Below are 16,359 nucleotides of genomic sequence, written 5' to 3'. Positions count from 1 at the left end.
TAGGTATATAAATTGTCAACATCAAATGAATGACTCTTGTTACAGAGTAAAGTGTTCTCTGGCAGCAGGTTTACATTACTGCTGTAATACTATTGCTCTTACAGTAGCAGTTGTAATGCGGTAAGGGGATACAGCAGCCTCACTCAACTTAGTCGTTTATCATCTTCTCCTCAGTGGTTTTCCTACAACTTTGACACAAATGGGGCAATGTGATCTTCACCAAGCCCTTACTGGTAAATTATTGATTGTGATAAAACATGGATGAGTCAATAGCTTTTGAAAGTAATGCAATTGTTGTGCCTCATTTGCCACTTGCGCATAATTGCAAGCTGTACATCTGAAAGTGTGTCATGTCAGGGACAATGCTATCAGTTAACTTCATTAGCTGGTGGCAAGACATCTGTGTTTCTAATTCAAACTGTCTGTAAAAAAAAAAAAAAAAAAGTAAAAAAAAAAGCCATTGTCTTTGATGACAAAGTGCATTGTTGAAGGTAAGTTTCAATATTGATACAATGTTGACAAATTATTAATGACAATTTCATCTTTGAATCACTAACATAAAAGATGCTATCTAAAAATTGTTTTAGAAAACAAGTTCCTTCATGTATGAGCCTATATTTGACGTGAAATGTTGACACTAAACAACTCCATAATAAGACATCATCTTAAGAGTTGTGCCAATCTAAAAATGTGCACAAGTTTGTTTGTTGTCTTAATAGTAATGCTGACGCTAAACCAAGAAAAAAGTTGCATGTTTCATCAGAAAGCCACATAGTTAAATCCCTTCGACGGCGTTCTCCTCTGTCGAATGCGCTTTTTTGTTAGTTGGGTGAACTAGCTAAAAAGTTTGTTTGCATCACAGTTATTTTGAAAACATTAACATACATTTAAATCAACCTCCGACGTGTAACCTCATGCCATAAACTGGAGTTTCAGAATTTGTAAATAATACATTATTTGTGTTAAATTGTATCTTACCCATTCCTCTGCGGCATGTTTTAAGGCCTCGTCGTCTGTACAAAATTTACATCTTTGGTCTTCAGGCACAGAAAATACAAAAGAGGTTCGTCGATTCATATTGTTGTTTAAAAATGTTGTATTGCGTTTTTGCTGAATGCATACAATGTGGACAACTGTATAACTTTGTCTTTTTACCAAAGCTGTGGCATTAGTGGGGGTGAAGGGAACCTTTCTTGGCGGGCTATATTGTTTTTTTGGCGGGACGGTTTTCACCGGTGCACAGATATTGAACTTTGACCCCTCAAACTGGTTTATTGTTTTGATTTCGCAGGTTGTCTTTCTTTGTGAATTGTATCGAGTGTGTCGACGGAACGGATATTTTAAAACTAGTATTAGACTTGTGGGGTTTACGGACACTCATACGGACTATGTAAGTGATGACCGTGTTGAGCAGATACCGGCGTAGCTGTTGACAAAGATGCTATCTCCGAGTTAAGCTAACGTTAGCTGTGCAGCTAAAGCAGCGTACGTAGCTTTGGTAACAACATGACGGTGATGAGGAGCGGTGTGTAGGAGCGACCAAGCTTTAATCGGATCGCGCCGATTTCCTGCTTGACAGTTACTGGTTTTCAGGATTACCCCATTGTTTGTGTCTGGATAGCTACTAAACAGCTTTTCCAAGCGAGCAAACAAAACTGTTTACATTTAACCGACGACTTATCTTCGAAGAGGTAGGTGTGTAACTTTGGAAATCAGCTAGCTACGTTAACGACACGGATACTTAGACTTTTTTTTTTTAATGTGGTTGGTTGCATATGTGTTTTCATGACATTTTAATTCCCTGACTTCATGCAGATTCATAATTGTGATCGCCGCAGTCAAACACGTAACACGTCTTTTTAGTGTTGGACATTTGCATCGCTTTCTTTCAATGGGTGAGGAAAAGCCGGACACGCTGGACTTTGTGAAGGATTTCCAGGAGTATCTGAGCCAGCAGACTCAACATGTCAACATGATATCAGGCTCTGTCAGCGGCGTCAAGGAGGCGGACGAGCTGCCAGCAGGTAAAGTAACTGTGTTACTGCTAGTGTCATTTAACCTCTGTTTATAGCCCTTATATGTAAATTCAGCATTTTTTTATGCGTCGGTTTAGTGCAGATTTGTTCAGTTAATTTTTAGGCAACCCGCTGACAGATGTCCCTATAGGCATTATCTGATAGCAGATGTAGTTTAATGAATGTTATCACTTACTGCAGGAGTAATCAGACATGGTCATTGTTTTCCACTTGATCCTTCAATAAATCTGTGATAAATCAGCTTGTTAAATCATTGGCTGTTGTTTTGATAACAATTTCTGAACTACTGTCCTGTTTATATTTCATAGTGCCACCTATAATATGCAGTTAACATAAGAGTTGGACTACATGTTGTTACAACTTGAATGCCAGCTAAATGAATTAAAGGCAGCTATGGTATTCATGAAAATAAGACATTACTGCCAAATCATTTGTTTCCCTATATAGTAAAGTATAATCAGTGCTTGTATGGTATGGTATCATTTTGGTGTTTTCTTGTATAAATTATAAGTGCTGCTAATGTTCCTGTATGCAGACTGCAGTCAAAATGGACTGGACCACCCCGCAGTGGACATGTCACTTGAGGACAGCTCAGGGATCCTTGTGGATGGTTTTGAGAGGACATATGACGGCAAGCTCAAGTGCCGCTACTGCAACTATGCCACCAGAGGCACAGCACGACTTATTGAGCACATCCGAATTCACACAGGTAAGTGTTAATAGTTAATTTTCAGGGGATAACACGCACAAAGTTTTGTTATTGATCCTGTTTTTCCAATTAAACAGGAGAGAAGCCGCACCGCTGCCACCTTTGTCCATTTGCTTCGGCCTACGAGCGCCATCTGGAGGCCCACATGCGATCACACACAGGCGAGAAGCCTTACAAGTGTGAGCTGTGCTCCTTCCGCTGCAGTGATCGTAGCAACTTGTCGCACCATCGCCGCAGACGTCACAAACTCCTGCCAATGAAAGGTGCTCGCTCACTTTCCCACAAGAAGATGCTGAGTGTTTTACAGAAGAAGGCCAGCTCACTGGGCTATGGCCGCCGGCTCCTCATCAACTTCAGCCCCCCTTCTATGGTGGTGCACAAGGCTGACAATGTGAATGACTTCTCTCATGAGCTGCCCCACTTACGTCAGGAGACCTATGATAATCAGAATCGAGTAGTCGAGGACGGGCTCTCCACAAATCAAAATCACCATCACCATGATATGGTCATGGACAACCCCCTGAACCAGCTTTCCACCCTGGCAGGCCAGTTGGCCAGCCTCCCTTCAGAGTCCCAGGGTCAGACTCAACCTCCCATGTCTCCAGGAGCAGAATCTATCGTAGATGAGAAGCCCTTCCTCATCCAGCAGCCCCACCCCGCCACAGCTCCTGTGGCTGTCACAGCCAGCATGGCCCATGCCTCCTCCTCCTCCCCAATCACCCCAGAGCCCCGGGCTCCTCCCCACAGCAATTGCAGCCCTGGAGGGGAACCCTGCAGTGAGCACAGTGGGCGCACCAGTACCCCTAGTATCTCCAACAGCCAGCCCAGTACACCAGCTCCAGGCCTGTCCGCCCCACTCCAGGACTCCCACATGCTGCATCACTGCCAGCACTGTGACATCTACTTCCCAGACAACATCCTCTACACCATCCACATGGGCTGCCATGGGTACGAGAACCCATTCCAGTGCAACATCTGTGGCTACAAGTGCAAGAGCAAGTACGACTTTGCCTGCCACTTTGCCCGCGGGCAGCACAAGTAATGGATGACTGAGTAAGAATTTGAATGAACTTTTAACGGACAGCTTTCTTTTTATTAATTCCATAGTAATTTTATTTATTGGTCTTTTACTTGGCCTTGATGTAGCCTAGCCTTTGAAAGTTGTACTTATACAGGAAAATGTCAACATTCAGATGGTTCCATTTTATATAATTAAAGGTGCCCATTCAAGTGTATTATAAAGGGATGATCAGTGTTTTCAACAGGTTGAGAATTTATTTGTGGTGATTGAGGGAGTCACAATTATGTGCTGTTAAAAAATAAAGACAACTTCCCTACTCAGCCAAACTAACTGACCTTATTGAATGAAGTAGGTAACCAAATTCACAAGATTCCTTGAACTTTGTTTCTTTCTTCTTCTTTTTTTTAAGGAATTCATTCACAAATCTAAAAGCAACTTATAAAATATACCATAGAAAATGGTCAACTGTAATGTTGCATATACATGATTTGAAATATGATGGTCAAAACGCAGAGGTGATGCTTTTCAATCCCTCTCAAGTGATATAACTAATGCTAAGGGCAGACTACATATTTTGAGGAAACCATGTACACATACAGTTGTTAGATGTAATGTCTCCATTGACTCTTTTAAAAAAAAAAAAAAAAAAAAAAAAAAAAAAAAAAACCCTAAATATAACATCACCTCATGGAAGAAAAAAGCATGACCATGGCCCCCCAGTGCCTGTTAAGAGAGTAAAGTGGGGAGGGTCAACAAATTGGCTGTCACTCTTAACAGCATGTTCCTTTAGAAAAATACAAACTGTAAAGACAAAACAAATGTGTGTTGCAGGGCGATTCTGACTGAGTCACCCAAATAAATTCTCAACACTCCTGGAGCTATAAAGATTTCTGTAATGATACTCACACAGGAGTCAAACTGTTGGCCTCGAGTGATCTTACTTAAGCCTTGTTGAAATTATTTCAGTGCTTGGTGCATTACTACTATTTATTTGCAGTGCCTGACATAGTCACTTTCTTGTGTGTCCAAGATAAAGAGGACTGTTACTTTGAAGATTAATATTATTACAGTTATTCTCTTCTTACTGTAATGGATAGGCCCAGAACCTTAGAAAAAAAAAAGTTGGGCCATTGTAGTTTTCTATGGTAGCCACGATTTTTTTTGTTTGCCAAAATTCTGCTCCATGAGTGCTGCTAAGAAACTTTGAAATCAATGCCAGCTGTACTATATGGGTGGCATTTACAGTAAAACCTGGCCGCACTTTGGTCAGCCAGTTAAGATGTTAAACTAGATTTTATTGAAGTCGTGTTGTTTTTGAAGTTCCTCCACACAGTGCCCTTCCTTGACCAGCATCATGGTAACTGCTCTCATTTTCTTAAAAGGGTTTTGCATATCCTTTTAACTATATCATTCTGATCTTTTGATATTGTATGAAGTCACTTTGATAACCAGTATCTCCGTGTTTAGGACAGAATCACCAAGTCTTGTGTCTCATGTGAACACTTTTTCAGAATTGCCACGTAGCACTGGGGATGCCAAGTTTTAGCCTTTGTGATAACACACCACAATCCCCCCATTCATCACATGGATCCCAGTGCTTTTCTGAATATTTACTGAGTATTGTATTCTGAGTGGTTGGATAGATGTTCAGTGTCAAAAAAGCAAAATCGTTTTGCAGGAAGACTGCTACTTTAGCAAGATTGTTCTTTGTCTTGAGTACTGTTGTCTGTTGCTTAGCAACATGTGTGGAGAACATAGTTACCGTTTTTAGGACCACCGTTTTGTCACCATGCTTACCAATAATAGGGGCATCCAGTAATGACTGCCTTATGTTCTCTCAGTGTGTCGTAGGTTCATAGGTAATGGTGAATGTTGAAGCCTTTTGGCGATCACTCTCCCTCTGGGATGGCAAATCATTTTATTGTGAGATGGATTAATCTAACTAATTTATAAGTAAAGTGTTTTCTAACAGAGCTGCATCTTGTCTTTTGTTTTCATTTTCTCCACCTCTGTATTCAACAAAAGTGATATTAATTTTATGGGGTGTTAATATTAAACATTCAGAGTATAACATAATGAAATTCACAAACACAGATTGTCTTTTGATGATGCTTTTAATCAGGTAATGCAATAAAGAGAAATGGTGAGTATAATAAAGTCACAGTGAAAAGAATGGTAGGAGATTTAGATTTGTAAAGATTGATGCAGCTCACTGCAATATCTGCAATAAGTTAATCCTTGTCCTGCTTCTTGTCCTGTTCCACGTCCTGCTTTATGTCCTGCTTCATGTCCTGCTTCTCAGTCCCTTCTTCCTTTTTCTCAAGTTCTGTCAAAGAGAAATAGTGAAATGTCTTTTATTGTTATGTTTTTTGAGCTCATGAGATCACAATGATTTTTCTTCCTGTTAACCTAATATGATTTTTTCAATTGATCCACTATTGACATCAAAACCAGGTACGAATGGCTACAGACCTTTGAGTTGGATGGGACCCATGACCAGAGTTTGGCTGTCATGTTTTGACCCCACATCTCTGGTCATACGTCTGTTGCAGCCACGGCGGCAGCGGGAATTGTAGTCAGAGGCCTGGCATATCAGGACCTTGCACTGGATATAAACCGACTCTGTGGCTCGCAGGAACTGGAACGCCCTAAATCTGAAACGGGCGTAGGCACGGGTGCCACTGGTGTAGGTATAGTAGGTGTTGTCCACAGGACATCTGAAGGTGAGACAGACAGTGTTACTGGACAATTCACGTACTGTGACTATGCAAGGGACATGGATTATCATGTTAAGAGAATAGCAAGGGCCTGTACTTTGTTTATTAACATTTGTAAGTGGAAGAACTATTCAGATCCCTTACTTCAGTAAAAGTTCCAATACTGCAAATAAAAGTGCTAACAAATTGTAGATGTCTGAAACATGTTACAAGAGGCCCCGGCTGCCATTTCCTTAATAAGTCACAAGCCATACAGTTTGGGAAACACAGGTTTAATCTTTAACAGTGCCACTTATATACACTTATAAGTGTTTTGTTGTGAAATATTTTATACCTGTATAGTACCAAGTAACTATAGCTGTAAAATAAATGTAGTGGAGAGGAAATATAAAGTATCAGAAAATGGAAATACACAAGTACAAGTACCTCAAAATTGTACTTAAGAATAGTACTTTAGCAAATGTACTTGATTACTTTGCACCACTGGTGTTTGATGGGACACACTAGAAGTTTCAACACTGACTACACCAATCCAGCCACTCTTATTTCGAAAACAGTCACAGGAAGCCCGTGCAGGTTAGGTGCTCTATCTACACTGCTTGTGGGGAGCAGTGAAGCAAGACAACACACTCATCTTACCCGTTACGGACCAGGTAGTAAGGTCTGCTTTGGAAATCATGGGGCGATGGTGAGGTCACACAGGTGTCAAGAAAGAGGACCAGGGTGCTGTCACCCCTTCTCAGGTCCACTTGGACGTACATGTCCTGGTTGAGTGTCACCTTATATGGAACTTGAGTCACCTGAGAGTGTAAAATATCAGCATTATGTGTAAGTATTTACAATAGGAATCTTCTGCATAAACAGTCATTCCTTTACCACTACCTGAACACACCTGGTAGTAGAAGCTGCTGGATGTGTAGAACGCCATGCTGGTATTGAATCTGCCTGTGCCTACAATGCTACTGTTATCATGATGTTCCACAAGGTACATAATCTGGGACACTGAGTCCTGCTCCATTCGGCAGCCCACGTTCAGTTTAAGGTGAGTCTGGCGTGTGATCTCTCCGGAGTTGGAGGTGTAGGCACGGATAGCGTTGGTGTACACAACTCTGCCATTCTCAAACTGTTCATGGTAGAAGATAGTGGAAAACAGTCACACTCAAGAATCCACTGACATCTGCATTTACTGTATGTCCTAATCATCACTGTAATTTGTGGGAGAAGTACTGCATATTGCGACTTTTCCAGAAGGTGATGAGTTGTCTACCTTTCGAGCGGTGCCACAAGTGTTGATGGGGAAACTGAAGACCACCTGGTAGCGGGAAACCTGGGGTCTGCAGTATGGGTCGTCCAGGTACAGACTGTGGCCGTCATAGCCAAGAGAGTTCAGGTAACTCCTCTCAATCACAATGTTCATGTTGTCTGAGGAACAGTCCACTCGACCTGACAGAGGAGACATGATATTTACAACAGCTTGAATTACTTTAAGGATGACGGTGTAGCATTTCACAATACTTGCATTTTTACCCAAGTGTTGCTCTAGCATTGGTCGATCCATCGCTTTGGTCCAAATTTTTATATTTCAGCAAGCACTCATAGGATTGCCATGAAATTTTGGCAAAAACATTCTTGGTCCCCAGAGTATGAAGCCTGCTGACATTGGTGATCCCTTGACTTTTGCTTTAGCACTACCATGAGGTTCACATATGTGGCAGATGGATTATCCCATCATTTAACGGCACATTCAGGTTTTAATTTGTCAAATATTTTGGTTCATGAAAAAATAACAGCAAACCCAATGACATTCCCATCAGCCTCAGCTGTATTTTGTTTGTAGCTAAATTAAGTAAACATGGTAAACATTACATGCTTAAGCATTGACAATGTTTGTATTTAGCGCAAAGCTCCACTGCGCCTATGTACAGCCCCACAGAGCAGCTACTGTACATTACCCATAATGCAACCAACAGCAACATTTGGTTAGATCCTCCCTGCCTGGTAATTGCTCACATCTTTCAAACTCCATACCCCTTCTTTGTAACACACGCTTTCTGTGAAAAAATTGTAGTCAAATTGAGATATCCCTCGTGACAGTTTTACAAGCCAAAGCAGACGGTATAGATTGTTTCACAGGATGTATTTCAGTCCGCAAGAGACATTTAACACATAAGTTGAAAAAAACTCAGTGTCTTATACCCACTATTAAATATCAAATATATCATATCTCTACCTGAGTTTGGTGGCAAAGAGCTCATGAACTCAGCTTTGAACCCTCGGCCAACAACAGAACCATCAGTTCTGAAGAGCACAGTCATGTAGTTGGAGGTCGAGTAGAAAGTGTTCAGACTGTTGTTGCACACTTTGCCCAGATATCGTGAACCGACAGATGGCCCATCATAGACTGAAACGTAGTCACAGTTGCAGCAGTTGTCCAATCTAGGTTAAAAAAATATGATAAAAGCCATGGATTGTTAAGATTATTCACTTACTGAAGCAAAACTCGAAATACAGTTTCTTTAATGATGATCCATTCAGAGCCTAAATCTATATTTTGTTGGTATTTTTTCCAGGAAGTTGATAATATTCTCTGTCACTCCTGTCATCACATACTGTAATTTCTCCATGTGTAATTCACATATTGAGGGCGCTTATTTATACTAATGGTCTCCAAAGAACCAGTCTTCACTCACTGCAGGAACGTGAAATCCAGGAAGATTCTTTGGTCATACGGAGCTCTGAGCTGCCAGACACAGTAGGCGTTGTCGTAGTAGTAATTGGGATGGTTCGGGCTGGAGAAGGTGCCAGAACCAGACAAAGAGCCTCCACAGGGTGTTGCTAAAGGTGGACAAGATGGCACAAGTGTCATTGCAGCGAACTATATGCAGCTTCCCATGTAATTGCCGCAGTTTTAACGACACGAGGGCTGAGCTGGGAGACGTAGAAGAGACATTCCTGCCAGCAGAATAAATGACATGCTGCTTTACTCACACATACTCCAGAATGTTTAGAGGCTTGGTCATACCTGAGGTGGCACTTTCAGTGGTCCAGGAGCAGTAAGCTACATGGCAAAGAGAGACAATGAAACAATTACAATCATTCATATACCTCAACAAACATCTGTGAACAAAAAAATATCATCCAACCATGTCTATCCAGTTATCCAGTCGACCAGCAGTTGTGTTAAATACGGTAAGAAGGACATTGCAGTAGTCTAAAATGAATGCGTAGGCAAGTTTTTTTCTGCATTTGACTGTGATAGGAAGCCTTTTACTTTAGATACATTTTGTAAGTGGCGTGTGTGGTCAGCATCAACAATTTGTGGCCTGTGTGGTCCTTTGTAAAGACAGGCAGGCTAAATGAAGACATGCTGCTCCTGAGGCTTTTAGCACAAAAAATAAGAACCTCTACTTCGATGTTGTTGAATTGCAGGAAATTGTTTCAGGGTAATTTTCAGTCAGTGGGGGTGAGAACTGCTTGTCGGATGGTTGTTTCCATCAGAATTGCGACCATTTCTATAAGTGACATTCTGTCACTCACACCCACTTTACGCAGTGACTGGTCAGCTGTGGGGAAGTGAGAAAGGAGCCAAGGTTTGCACTCTCTCTAGCTCTTTTTTTTTTTTTATTACACAACTACTTCTGTCATTTTTCACATGAACAATATGAATATCCTCCAGGACTGGAAACGGATGTGAAATTGACACTTCATATCTCTGCAAATCTGTGAATCTTTGATGATTACCTCATCCTGTAAAGAAAAACTTCAACCAATATTCCGTCCCTTTCCTATCAGATCATAGCATTTTTCTTTTTTTCTCGTTAACTAATATCACTTTTATTTAGATTTCACAATGATTGATCAGCGCATGTTCTGCCCCAACATCCTGTTTCAACAGGAAGTACATCATTAGAGACATAAAAATAGTATTTTTTAAATCCTGTGCTAAATCACAAAATTTTGAATATGACCCTCTTTACTCATAAAGAGGGTCATACTAAAAATTTTGACTTCCAACAATTTACTCAGTTCACTGACATTATAATCTGTATAGAAGTCTCCTGATATTACATTAATTCTTAAATATTACATTCTGAAAATGGTGGACTGGCAGTAAGCTACATGACAGAGAGAAGGGAATAAAGTGGTAACTATGTTTTAAACCTCTTCTTACTGTGTAAAAAAAAACATGATGATACACCTGCTTTTTATTCTGCAACTGTGAACAAAACATATTATCACGCCATGTTTGTATGAGCCCTGAGGAATTTGAGTGATTCCTTCAGCAAGAGAGGGATACTGAGCCTGTTAATCGTGTTGATTTGTTACACTTGGCACTTACAGTGGTAGTCATAGCAACAGTTGCCATAGTATTCACAAGAGCTTGAGCAGGAGCAGCTTCCCATGTTGTAACCGCAGTTGTAACGACACGAGGGCCGAGCTGGGAGACACAGGATGACGTTGACATTACATTACATTACAGCTACTGAGGAACCATTACATATCAAGTTCTCCAAGCTAAATTGGCTGAAGCTTGAAGGGTTTTTATACCTGTGGTGGCAGGCCTCCTTGTTGTGCTAGTTGATGGGCAGTAGTCTACATGACAGAGAAAGAAAAATGAGGTCATTAACTTACTGCATGATAACTTATAATACACCTACTGCTATGTGTCACTCAGCACAGTATACTGGAATTTGACAGACAGATTCCTTCATCAAGAGACGGCTGCTAATGCTGTTGATTTTTTACACTTGGAACTTACAGTTGTAGTCATAGCAACAGTTGCCATAGTATTGACATGAGCTTGAGCAGGAGCAGCTTCCCATGTTGTAGCCGCAGTTGTAACGACATGAAGGCTGAGCTGGGAGACACAGGATAACATTGACATTACATTACAGCTACTGAGGAACCATTACATATCAAGTTCTCCAAGCTTAATTGGCTGAAGTTTGAAGGTTTTTTATACCTGTGGTGGTAGGCCACCTTGTAGTGCTCGTTGATGGGCAGTAGTCTACATGGCAGAGAAAGAAAAATGAGGTCATTAACTTACTGCATGATAACTTATAATACACCTACTGCTATGTGTCATTCTCAGCACAGTATTACACTGGAATTTGACAGAGATTCCTTCATCAAGAGAGGGCTGCTAATGCTGTTGATTTTTTACACTTGGAACTTACAGTTGTAGTCATAGCAACAGTTGCCATAGTATTGACATGAGCTTGAGCAGGAGCAGCTTGCCATGCTGTAACCGCAGTTGTAACGACATGAGGACTGAGCTGGGAGACACAGGATGATATAGTCAAACCAAAGTATTTTCAACTCTCTGTAAGAGAATATTAATTTGACCTTTGAGCTGCTGCTTGAAACAGTTTTCAGATAGTTAAATACCTTCGGTCGTGACTTCAGCTCCACAGTAATCTGAGAGAAAGACAACAATTACAGAAGTGAATTCATTCATTTTTCAATTTATCAATTTTCACTCCTATTCAGCTCCTCCTCGCTTCTTCTAGTAATCATGAAGGTTTAAACAGTGGTGAGATAGTGAAGCTGTTGAAGCGTGAGAACTGCTGGACACTTACAGCTGTAGTCATGACAACAGTTGCCATTGTATTGACAAGAGCTTGAGCAGGAGCAGCTTCCCATGTTGGAACCGCAGTTGTAACGACACGAGGGCTGAGCTAGGAAAAAACAATTACTTTTACAGGAGAAACTTCCAGTGAAAAATGTATGGAACTTTTACTTGGAGAGATTAAATTACCTGTGACTGGTGCAGACGTGGCTGAGCAGAAATCTGTGTGAAAGAGAGATTAGATTGATATATGAGCCTTTTGATGCTTCACCTATTCTACTCAGCAAAGACCATCATATTGCTACAGCCTGGTCTGGTGGTGGAAGAAGTACCCAGATTAAAGTAAAAGTATCAGTACAACAATGTGAAAGTTACAGTTAAAAGGCCTGTATTCATTATCCTGCTAAAGTAATAGCTCAGAGGTAAAGTGTACTTAAAGTATTAAAAGTAAAGGTACCCATTCTGCTAAGAAAAACAGTGAATACATTATCAATATATTGTTAATACCGATACATTAATGCATAAAGAGCATTTAACTAATGTAACTGGACCCCAAAGGGTCACAGTATAAATCACTGGGGTCATGAGATGATTAATGCAGGGGCAGCAAAGAATGAAAAACTAATTTCTGCTACACACATTTGCTTTCATATTTTATTTCTCTAATCTTTGTACACTTTTATGCTTTTGGGCCTCAAACAGTGACTTAAATTACACCATGTGAAAAACTGGTGGACTTGAAACAGTGGCACCAACCAATCTTACTCTTCAACAATTGTATTGTATTTTATAAGATTATCATATGTTGTTTTACGTGAAATTTTAATCTGAAAAGTTACTATAGGAGTCAGATATACAGTATGTATATACAGGATTTCCCATTAAAATGAAGTGGAGTAGAAGTATCATGAAATGGAAATACTGAAACAAAGTACAAGTACCTTAAAACTCTATTTAAGTACAGAAGATGAGCAAATGTACTTATTTATTTTCGGCCACTGCTTACTTAGATAGTCAGCACAACAGTTCCCTCTGTATTCACAGCCTGAAGAACAAGAGCAGCTTCCAACTTGGTAGCCACAGCTGTATCTGCAGGATCCTCCAGCTGCAGAAAGAAAAGACAAAACAGAGTTTATGTCAATCTCTACATGGTTGTAACAAGACTTTTTGGGTTTTTTTTCCACTACTGTTGAAATCCTAGATACCATTAGAATGGGGACACACTGTGTAAAATATCTTGGTCACATCCAAAGCAACTTACCCACAATTTTGTAGTAAGCACGAAATCCTGAGTATCTAACACTGCCATCACTCCTGAAGTGCACCGTCAAATAAGACCCGGTGGAGTGGAAGATGGTGTTATTTGAGCCACACACCTTCCCCAGGAGCCTGCTTCCAGTGCTGGAGCCATCATAGACGTAAATGGCATCAAAACCGCATTGTGGGTGATTCTCAATGCTGTCATAAGAGCAAAAGAAGAGCAGGGATTTGAAATTAAAGCCACAGACAATACAGTGCCAGTAGTTAGTGACCGCAGGACATACACTTACTTTACATTAGATAACTCCAGCTGCACAATTTGTCTGCCTGGTCTGATGTACCAAGTACAGTCTGCATAGTCATGGTAATTGTGTGGATAGTTGGGGCTGTAAAAGGTGCCACTGGTGCTATACAGATAACCACCACATGCTGCAGATGAAGAAACTCAGGTTTATGAAAATGTAAAACTAAAAAGACTTGCAAAGAATAGAGAAATAACAAATGACAACCGACAACAAGATTGATAGTCTTACAAGTAAGACAAACAAAGTAAATGTTATGGTGCAGTATAGAGAATTTTAAAAAAAATGCTGAGATCATATATTGAACTACAATGGGTTGGGAAACGCACAAATGACTTCTTCTTAATCTACACGTCAAAGACTTCCTCAAAGGTATTTTGTCAAAAAAAATCTTATTGTGTGTTTAAGGTGTTTATGCCAATTGCTTTTGATCTGTGTGGTTATCTCTCCTGACAAAACTAAACTTTTTACATTAATGTTTTGACTGAGCAAAGCAAAAACCCACAACCATGAGCTGACATTGTGCTTTGCTGGAACTCATTTTACCTGCAGAATCACTTGTTCCAAAATGTCCGTATGTTGCATCAGAAACTGAAAAAAAAAGTAGAAAGACAGAGCGATACAACACAACGGTATCAACACATTCTGTGACTCAGATGACTCAGGACGTTAGTTATCCTAATAAACACTTCACTTTTAATATTCTTAGTAAATGGAAACTGTTGGCTAAAACCACCTGAAAGCAATAACACATCAACCCATTCTGATAGAAACAGGGCAAGAGAGACTTAGAATTAGTTTTGTACCTTTAAGATCTGGTACCAATGTTGTTTGGAAGCGATCAGCATCTGATGGATTACGGATTATAAAACAAAAGATCAATGCCACTTAAAAGCCCAGTTAGAGCAAAGGTAACAACAGCCAAAAAAAAGTAAATGTAAAAACACATAGACACAGAATCTTCCCAACAGCTCAGTGCTCAGTCTAATGTTGCCAATTACTGCCCTAAAAACACAAATGTAATACTGATGTGAGCGAAAAAGAAAATTTAACTCAGGACGTTAGTTATCTTAATAAACACTTCACTTTTAATATTCTTAGTAAATGGAAACTGTTGGCTAAAACCACCTGAAAGCAATAACACATCAACCCATTCTGATGGAAACAGGGCAAGGGAGACAACATTTTTGATGTACGTATTTTAGACAATTAAAGCTAAACTAAAAATGTAGAATTAGTTTTGTACCTGGAGAACCTGGTAACACTGTTGTTTGGAAGCGATCACCACCTGATGGATTATGGATCACAAAACAAAAGATCAATGCCACTTAAAAGCCCAGTTAGAGCAAAGGTAACAACAGCCAAAAGAAAAGTAAATGTAAAAACACATAGACACAGAATCTCCCCAACAGCTCAGTGCTCAGTCTAATGTTGCCCATTACTGCCCTAAAAAGACAAATGTAATACTGATGTGAGCGAAAAAGAAAATAATTCAAAACCAAAGAGGAAAAACACAACAATAAGAAATTAGTGCATAATACCTTGCACTCCATGTGTGGCGATCACGCTGCAAAGAACCAACAGAGTCCACATTGTAAATCTGTTCATCTTCCAAACTGCTTCAGATGCTGAACTTGGCAGCTTATATACCCAACAGCCCACTATGATATAGCACCCTTTAAGTTTCTGATGTCATCAAATGTGATAGTGATAAATTACTCAATAATCGTGCATGAGAATCGCACACTTGGTTAACTATCATAAATATTGTTGACATTTCAGGATGCGTGTTTTAAGATATTTGCTTAAGACACACACTGGACCTTTACGCTGCTTTTGGGAACTTACAAATGAGTGGATAATAAAATATACACTATAATGATCTCATGTGTAACTGACATCTGCTGCAAAAGTTGTGAGTGACTATTGTCAGCGCATGAATCCTGCTGCATCAGTTGCATCCTGTTACAGTAAAATAATATGAACATCAAACATGTCTGCATTTTTATTTTCACACTAATATATATACACTATAATAATGATGCACCTTCATGTATGTTAAAGCTTATAATTGTCCTGTAAACATTCATACCATATACAGTAAATCAGATGAATTGATTATTTTATTCAAAAAAACAAAACTATTTTTTTGCAGCTGAAGATTCACATATTCTTAAGAAAACATCTTTGTGTCATCATTTCTTGGCAAATTAAGTTATAGTTATCAGTCAAGTGACAAAATTATATAACTAATTAGCCTCAGTTAGCGGTGGCCTGTGGGATGGTAATATCAGTCTACCACTGTGACGAGACTTAGACGTCTATGCAACTATAAAATGGACTGCCATGAAATTCTGGGCCTTCATGTTCCCATCAGAATGATTTGCAATTACTTTTGAGATCCCTTAACTTTTCATTTCACACCATGAGGTCAGATTTTTTAATTTGTCCAATACTTTGGTTCATGGACAGATCATGAAATAATGGGCTGCTGAGCACAGATACGTTTTCATAATTGTTTTTGTCATCATTTTGTGTCTCTTTGTGGCTGGTATGTGCCTGTTTCAGTGACATTTTGCAGGTAATGCCTAGGGGGCCCCCTGGGCACAGCCCTGTTCAGTGATCCACCCATGCTTTGGTTTATGACCAAATACCTGGAAAACAAATGACATTCCCATTAGCTGTACTTCATATTCAGTGCTAATTAGTAAATGTCAGCATGCTAACACACCAAATTAAGTTGAA

At 39.8% G+C, this 16,359-nt stretch overlaps 2 protein-coding genes across 5 annotated transcripts; one reads left to right on the top strand and one right to left on the bottom strand.

The window, feature by feature from the left end:
• The first annotated feature begins 1,246 nt into the window (after nt 1-1,246).
• Nucleotides 1,247-5,739, top strand: ikzf5 (IKAROS family zinc finger 5). Of its 3 annotated transcripts, none has more exons than XM_023418126.2 (4): nt 1,247-1,691; nt 1,864-2,024; nt 2,572-2,745; nt 2,823-5,739. In XM_023418126.2, the coding sequence occupies exons 2-4, from the start codon at nt 1,892-1,894 to the stop codon at nt 3,785-3,787; spliced, it is 1,272 nt and encodes a 423-aa protein (XP_023273894.1). In that variant the 5' UTR covers nt 1,247-1,691; nt 1,864-1,891; the 3' UTR covers nt 3,788-5,739. The 3 variants fall into 3 exon arrangements, with proteins under 3 accessions (XP_023273894.1, XP_023273892.1, XP_023273893.1); XM_023418124.2 differs by having other exon boundaries at nt 1,816-2,024; XM_023418125.2 differs by having other exon boundaries at nt 1,247-1,695; nt 1,816-2,024.
• Nucleotides 5,740-5,861: 122 nt separating this feature from the next.
• cuzd1.1 (CUB and zona pellucida-like domains 1, tandem duplicate 1) lies at nt 5,862-15,254 on the bottom strand. 2 transcript variants are annotated; one of them, XM_023418032.2, is made up of 23 exons: nt 15,156-15,254; nt 14,861-14,902; nt 14,421-14,462; nt 14,161-14,205; nt 13,603-13,741; nt 13,314-13,510; nt 13,059-13,157; nt 12,242-12,274; nt 12,063-12,161; nt 11,872-11,901; nt 11,661-11,759; nt 11,447-11,491; nt 11,243-11,341; nt 11,032-11,076; nt 10,823-10,921; nt 9,506-9,541; nt 9,174-9,318; nt 8,714-8,919; nt 7,751-7,926; nt 7,376-7,606; nt 7,123-7,283; nt 6,239-6,483; nt 5,862-6,092 (listed from the first exon to the last, which is right to left on the bottom strand). In XM_023418032.2, the coding sequence occupies exons 1-23, from the start codon at nt 15,220-15,222 to the stop codon at nt 5,998-6,000; spliced, it is 2,475 nt and encodes an 824-aa protein (XP_023273800.2). In that variant the 5' UTR covers nt 15,223-15,254; the 3' UTR covers nt 5,862-5,997. The 2 variants fall into 2 exon arrangements, with proteins under 2 accessions (XP_023273800.2, XP_023273802.2); XM_023418034.2 differs by lacking the exons at nt 11,032-11,076; nt 11,243-11,341; nt 11,447-11,491; ... (1 more) ...; nt 11,872-11,901; nt 12,063-12,161 and having other exon boundaries at nt 15,156-15,253.
• Between the last annotated feature and the right edge of the window lie 1,105 nt (nt 15,255-16,359).

Source organism: Seriola lalandi, unplaced genomic scaffold, assembly GCF_002814215.2.
Source record: "Seriola lalandi dorsalis isolate HSWRI2012SDOR001 ecotype SW California unplaced genomic scaffold, Sedor1 jcf7180002054580, whole genome shotgun sequence".
In the NCBI taxonomy this organism is placed as follows: Eukaryota; Metazoa; Chordata; class Actinopteri; order Carangiformes; family Carangidae; genus Seriola; species Seriola lalandi.
The sequence above is the reverse complement of the archived record's forward strand: the minus strand, read 5'-3'. Positions and strand labels throughout refer to the sequence as shown.

Excerpts from the sequence above, each read along its gene's own strand:
- ikzf5 (XM_023418126.2), top strand. The coding sequence starts at position 1,892 with ATGGGTGAGGAAAAGCCGGACACGCTGGACTTTGTGAAGGATTTCCAG. Across the intron at positions 2,025-2,571 it reads GGCGGACGAGCTGCCAGCAG|ACTGCAGTCAAAATGGACTG; the intron begins GTAAAGTAACTG and ends TCCTGTATGCAG. Across the intron at positions 2,746-2,822 it reads GCACATCCGAATTCACACAG|GAGAGAAGCCGCACCGCTGC; the intron begins GTAAGTGTTAAT and ends CCAATTAAACAG.
- cuzd1.1 (XM_023418032.2), bottom strand. The coding sequence starts at position 15,222 with ATGAACAGATTTACAATGTGGACTCTGTTGGTTCTTTGCAGCGTGATC. Across the intron at positions 9,319-9,505 it reads CACTGAAAGTGCCACCTCAG|CAACACCCTGTGGAGGCTCT; the intron begins GTATGACCAAGC and ends GTCCACCTTTAG. Across the intron at positions 6,484-7,122 it reads TACTACCTGGTCCGTAACGG|ATGTCCTGTGGACAACACCT; the intron begins GTAAGATGAGTG and ends TCTCACCTTCAG.